Consider the following 6,051-nt stretch of genomic DNA (forward strand, 5'->3'; position numbering starts at 1 on the left):
ACATCTACTACCAACGACCATGCATCAAGATGAAACAAGGAGTATCACTCCTCCTGCTGCTGCTGCTGCTCAACCATCACCTCATCATCACCACCACCTCCAGAAGTACCCGCTCCTGATGACCCAATCCCCGCATCCACTCCTGCTCCGGCTCCTGGGCTCACGTACCATGGGGTCAAGCCACCGTAGGCAAAGGACTGAGGTGTCCCTCACGTCGACTGATCCACCCCGTAGGAATGGAAAACCCCTGTGTAGTCCCCAACTCCACTCCACCAAACCGGATGCGGTCCCTCGGTCCCTATCCCCTGAGTGTACGCCATCTCGTGCATGTTCCTGAGTGTCAAAGTAGATGACACTCTCTCTGCTAAGTAGCTGGATCGCGTCTCCGGGGTGTCTAGGTAAGGGTAGCACGGAAAAGGACGCTGCTGCTGCTGAGGTGCTACCGGCTGTGGCCTAGTCTCCGAGGCCCTCTCCCTCACTCAACGGGGTCCTCTCCCCAACCTAGGTCTCTCCACCGCCACGACCGACGCATTCTCGCCCTTCTTTGGCTCTGGCATCACCTCGAGAATCGTGTCGTCGATGAGGTAGGTCTGCAGCTGGCGGGGTCTATCAACATCCTCCTCCTCCTCCTCGTCACTAGAGTCCACAGCTAAAACCGCCGGCTCCAAAGGCTCCGTCAGTGGGAGGTGCTCAGGAGCTGGAATCTTCATCCAACTCATGCCCCACACCCTCCAGGCAAGGCTACCGTCAGCCAAAGTTCTCAACCATTTCAGGTCGAGATAGTAGTCGCGGTCCATAGTCGGCACTGGGGTAGCTAGAGGCACATACTCTGAAGAAGCCTCAAAGGAGGTTAACTTTTCAGCTAACCGAGTGGCGATAGCGCCACAGCTCAAGTACCGAGAAGAAGCAGTAGCCATCAAGGCAAGGGCAGCACAAACGATGGAAGGAGCATTAAAGACCACTTTCCTGGCCCGCTCCGGGTTGAGGTAAGACATCAGAAGCAACACCTCATGATTATTCAGTTTACTGATATCCGGCCTATCATAAAGAAGGTTCGAAAGAGAACGGAGAAAGACCCTCAAGGTAACATGCTGAACATCATTAATCAGCATGTTGCTTGAGGTGGGAGCTGGCTTTCTGGTCAAGCAAGGCATTAGGCGGCAGACACCGCACTCAGCAGGAATATCGGTGATAGAATCCTTGGGAGGCTTGGCCAACCCAAGGTGAGACGCAAACAGATCCATAGTCAACAGAAAACTGGTATTCATCAACCGAAATTCAACGGTCTGGGCAGCTGGGTCATAACTAAAGGGGCTCATAAACTCCAAGGTAAGAAAAGGATAAGTGTTTTTCCTCAGCCTGTACAAACCCGTAAAACCCAAAGTCTCGAATATGTGACGGACATCCGTCTCTATTCCCAAATCCTCCAACAATGTAGTGTCTATACACCTCGTCGGTCTCATTTTGCGTTTTTGAAAATCTACAAAACGCTCTCGCTGTTTGAAATCAACAAAAACAACAGAAGGGTATTCCGGAACTGCGGGTACCACAGGTCCACTCCCTTCCCCAAACTCAGGCTGATTACCCCTCCCCCGTTTACTTTGACGAGTTCCTACGTTCGGTCTCGGCATCTGTTTCGGCATATGATTTAAACAAACTTGTATAAACATGTAAACATATACTTCATGTAACTTTGGACTTTACATACTCAGCTAGGTACACCAATTTACCAACAAGTTCGACATGTGAAGCACATAATTCATGCCATTAACTTTGAATACTAAGCTAGGTACACATATTCACCAATAGTTTCCAAAATTTGATATATAAACTCAGTTTGTAACTACTCATAAGCCATAGCTGTGAAAATTTATCATGGTGATTGTACATGCTCAACAAATTCGAATATCCTAGCATGATTCTAAGGTTGTTCCATACACACTCCTAATCACATGTGAGGCATTCTTACTAGCTCATGGAAAAATAACTTAGAACATATCATCATCATATTCCATATTAAAAACAGACAACTCAATTAAACTTGTCAGACGGTCTCTACGGCTGTAGCAATTTTGGCATATTTTTCACCAACCATCATCACTACTATCATATTGAAGTTCATCCTTCACTTAAACAGCCATATACAACACCAAATCCCAATTATAAATCACGAATTTCCACTTGAGGCACTTTTAAGACGGAGTTTTAAGGCTACTTTCCAAGGTGAAAAATCATCAAAATCCATCCTTCTACATGACATAAACAATGTATAATACTCAATTCCATCATCTAATCAGGGTAAATCAATCAAAAATCAATTTCAATTTTGTAAACCCTAGAAATTTCGGTTTCACTTTTGCAATTTTCTAGTCTAATTTACAGCAATTAATCACCAACAACCATGGAATGAAGGCATGTGAGTCATATTTCAACTATTAAAGCAACAATCTATCCATATGAATTGAAGATTTCAAATTTTATCCTTATTCTAACACATTCAAATCGATAAATCATGTAAATTAGGACGAAAAGCATACCTTGATTGAGTAGCAAAGTGAAGAAACGAAATTAAACAAAGAAATCAACCCCAAGATTCACCACCAACACAAGAGTATGAGAGATTTTGAGAGGAATGTAAGCTTAGGTTTTCGAAATATAGGAGATGAATGAGAAGAATAGAAAGAATAGGGGTTTTAAGAAACCCGTAAGTCTCACTGTACAGTAACCTACTCGATCGAGTGTCTAGGGTACTCGATCGAGTACCACCCTACTCGATCGAGTAGGCGCTAATTCGTCGAGTATCTGCAGGAATTTTTCCCACATCCCGACGTCATAGCTTCCTAACTAGATCGAGCGAGGTCTACTCGGTCTAGTAAGCACTCGCACTCGGTCAAGTACGGTTAAGGACTCGGTCAGAAATACGAAGTAACTTGAAGATTCCTGCAAAACAACATCACGTGTCGATTCCAAACTAAGTTCGGAATTCGGCACTAATTATCACACTCGTTCACGTATTACAACAATTGTCCAAGCATAACATATACGCCACATTACGTTACTCAAGTTACCCAACTCGGGTTACCTGTTACCGAATCTTCCATAAACATAATCACGTCATCATATTACACTTAACTTACTTTATACATCACTACCAAATTTGTGTTCATTCAACTTAGAACATGTAAATTAGCATTAGTTCATTCTTTCATATAACATATAGTTGCATATTCTTCTTATTAAATTAATCTATCATGTTCCACATTCTCTCATAAGTAAATCATTGTACACAAATCAATTATTACGCAGCGAAAATTTTCAACTAATAACAAGGCATATGCGCATTATTATAAGCTATGTTTCATATTATAACTCAACAATTCCATAATTATCATCATCGTAATCACGGTAGGGTTTATAAACTCGTATACAACTACCGTCATCATCAACTTATAACGAACACTAACATGTTCACTCGTCATGTCACAACCTACACTTCCACATTTTCACGCATCTCAATCACGTAAACCTTTATCACACATCTCATAACCATCGTGTAAGCTCACTAATTACGCCAAAAACTTTACTAACTCCACCAAAGATTACTACACACGTCCCAAATACCACTATCACATCCCCTGAAGACTTAACCAGAGGTAGCTCCGGCACAATTAACATACACATCACACATAGACACACGGACTCCACATCCCCGTACCATGTGACTGGCTTAAGTATCATGGGGCCAAGACTTTGAAATGAGGGCGCCTACTCACCCAAAATCTAGCATCAGCGGGGCTCCCATTATACGTACACCAGGTTCATTTTATTAGACTCACTACGTTCATTAGGTTCATTTGTTACAGGTTCCAAAATCGTCGCTCTGATACCACTTTGTAACACCCCCATATTCAGAGGAGCCTTAACTAGGCCTTCCTTAGCATAGAAGGGCGTTACCATCTCGGTTGCCCGAGGAAGTAATAATCAAATGTCGATAAAAGAACTATTATGTTACTTTACAAGTGATTTAAAACCAACTAATGATATAAAGGTACAACTCAAAGATTGCCAGCTATAACTATTAAAACTCGTGAAGACTCAGCCCTGCCCGAACTCCAGCTATCAACCACATCAACACCTGCTAAGACAGACTGCTCACCATAAGGGATCACGGCAGACACATAAACAAACAGGACAACCACACAAGGTCAGTACTGAGATAAGATACAACAATATCAATACAACTCAACACAAACAGCCACACATACAATCGCACCCACTCCAAACAATCTCCGTCACCGACTGTCCACTGGACCAGCCCTGCCAGTGGGGGACCACAGCCGTTCCCACCTAAGCCCCGCTCATCATACCGAGCGATAACCCTGTCCCATTAATGTGCACATCCCCTTCCGTGGCGGGTTCCACGAAGGGCGAAACTAGGGCGTGAAGCCACTCCCGCAAGTGACTCCACTCAGCCGAGAACGCATCTCGAGAACCAGAGACAAATCAATCACAATCACAATCAGAACCATCACGCTACGAATGCGATAAGATACAACAACCACAACATTCGACACACTAGACCATCTACAGAAACTGAGTAGGCGAACCTACCTTTAAGCAACCGCAACCAATCCATGCCAACACATGCCATACTCAGCAACCAAGCAAAGCCTATAAGCACAACACGATCACCTATTACTACCAAGCAAACCCTAACTGCAAAGATGAGGATAGTGATGATGATTATGACATACCTATATGGAGAAACCCGGCAAAAGACCGCTACCCGACTCAAGCTACGTTCTCCTAAGGCACAAGGACCTTTAAAGGGCTTCCATGGAGGTTTTGTGGTGAAGGGAAGGGAAAGAGGCGACTGATGGATGGGAAGAAAGGGGCGGAAATGAATTTCGGATTTAACAAAACGCGATTAAAACCCTCGCTGAAAACTCGATACTCGATCGAGTACCCAACATACTCGATCGAGTGACCCCCTACTTGATCGAGTAACCTAGCTACTCGATCGAGTAGCCTCTACTCTATCGAGTACCACTACTAACACGTAACTCAAGATAGCTGTGGCACGCATTTCCAAGACTATTCCCGCACCCAAGGTCAGTCAACGCTGGTCAAAGGGTCTTTAAAAGGGCGGGTATTACAGAGATTGCATGGGATGCCGAAGGATATTGTGTCAGATCGAGATGCGAGATTCATTTCTCGGTTTTGGCAAGAGTTGCAGGAATTGATGGAACTACTTTGAAGATGAGTACCGCATTTCATCATGCGATGGATGGGCAGACGGAGAGAATAATCAAGAATTTTGAGGACATGTTAAGGGCTTGCGTGATGGAATTTGATGGTAGTTGGGAAGATATATTGGATCTGATTGAGTTCTCTTACAATAATAGCTACCATATGAGTATTGGGATGGCTCTATTCGAGGCGTTGTATAGGAGGAGGTGTAGGAGTCCGATTTGTTGGGATGATAGCGTAGAGGCAGTGGTTTTAGGACCACAAATGGTGCAAGATATGGTTGAGCAAGTGAGGTTGATTCGACAAAAGATTAAGGCGGCCCAGGATCAACAAAAGATTTATGTGGATTTGCATCGTCGGGACATTGAGTTCCAAGTTGATGATAAGGTTGTTTTGAAGGTGTCACCTATGCGTAGGGTGATGCGATTTGGTAATAAAGGGAAGCTAACTCAGAAATTCATTGGCCCTTATGAGATTTTCGATTCTGTTGGCGAGGTTGCTTATCGGTTAGCCTTGCCACCAGCTTTGGATCGAGTCTACAATGTGTTTCATGTGTCTCAACTCCGGAGGTACGTGAGTGACCTTTCTCATGTGCTACAGGTTGAGAACATTAAGTTGGATGAATCCTTGTCTTATCTTGAAGTGCCAAAGGAGATTATAGATCGCAAGGTTCCCAAGACTAGAAATTGGGAGACTGTTTTGCTAAAAGTGTTGTGGTCCAATCACAACGTCGAGGAAACAACTTGGGAGGCGGAAGAAGCTATGAAGGAGAGCTATCCGTTTCTTTTTTATCAGGTATGA

The 6,051-nt window shown here is 44.0% G+C and overlaps 1 protein-coding gene across 1 annotated transcript; it reads left to right on the top strand.

Annotated features, from left to right (window-relative positions):
- The first annotated feature begins 5,526 nt into the window (after positions 1-5,526).
- Positions 5,527-6,051, top strand: LOC141614462 (uncharacterized). The gene is made up of 2 exons (XM_074433206.1): positions 5,527-5,745; positions 5,851-6,051. Exons 1-2 carry the CDS (start codon positions 5,527-5,529, stop codon positions 6,049-6,051), a joined length of 420 nt encoding a protein of 139 aa, XP_074289307.1.

This window comes from Silene latifolia, chromosome 11 (assembly GCF_048544455.1).
Source record: "Silene latifolia isolate original U9 population chromosome 11, ASM4854445v1, whole genome shotgun sequence".
Classification (NCBI taxonomy): Eukaryota; Viridiplantae; Streptophyta; class Magnoliopsida; order Caryophyllales; family Caryophyllaceae; genus Silene; species Silene latifolia.

Bases quoted from the DNA above. Each gene is read 5' to 3' on its own strand.
- LOC141614462 (XM_074433206.1), top strand. From the start codon at position 5,527: ATGGTTGAGCAAGTGAGGTTGATTCGACAAAAGATTAAGGCGGCCCAG. The intron at 5,746-5,850 runs GTTGCTTATCGG...CATGTGCTACAG, and splicing joins TTTTCGATTCTGTTGGCGAG to GTTGAGAACATTAAGTTGGA.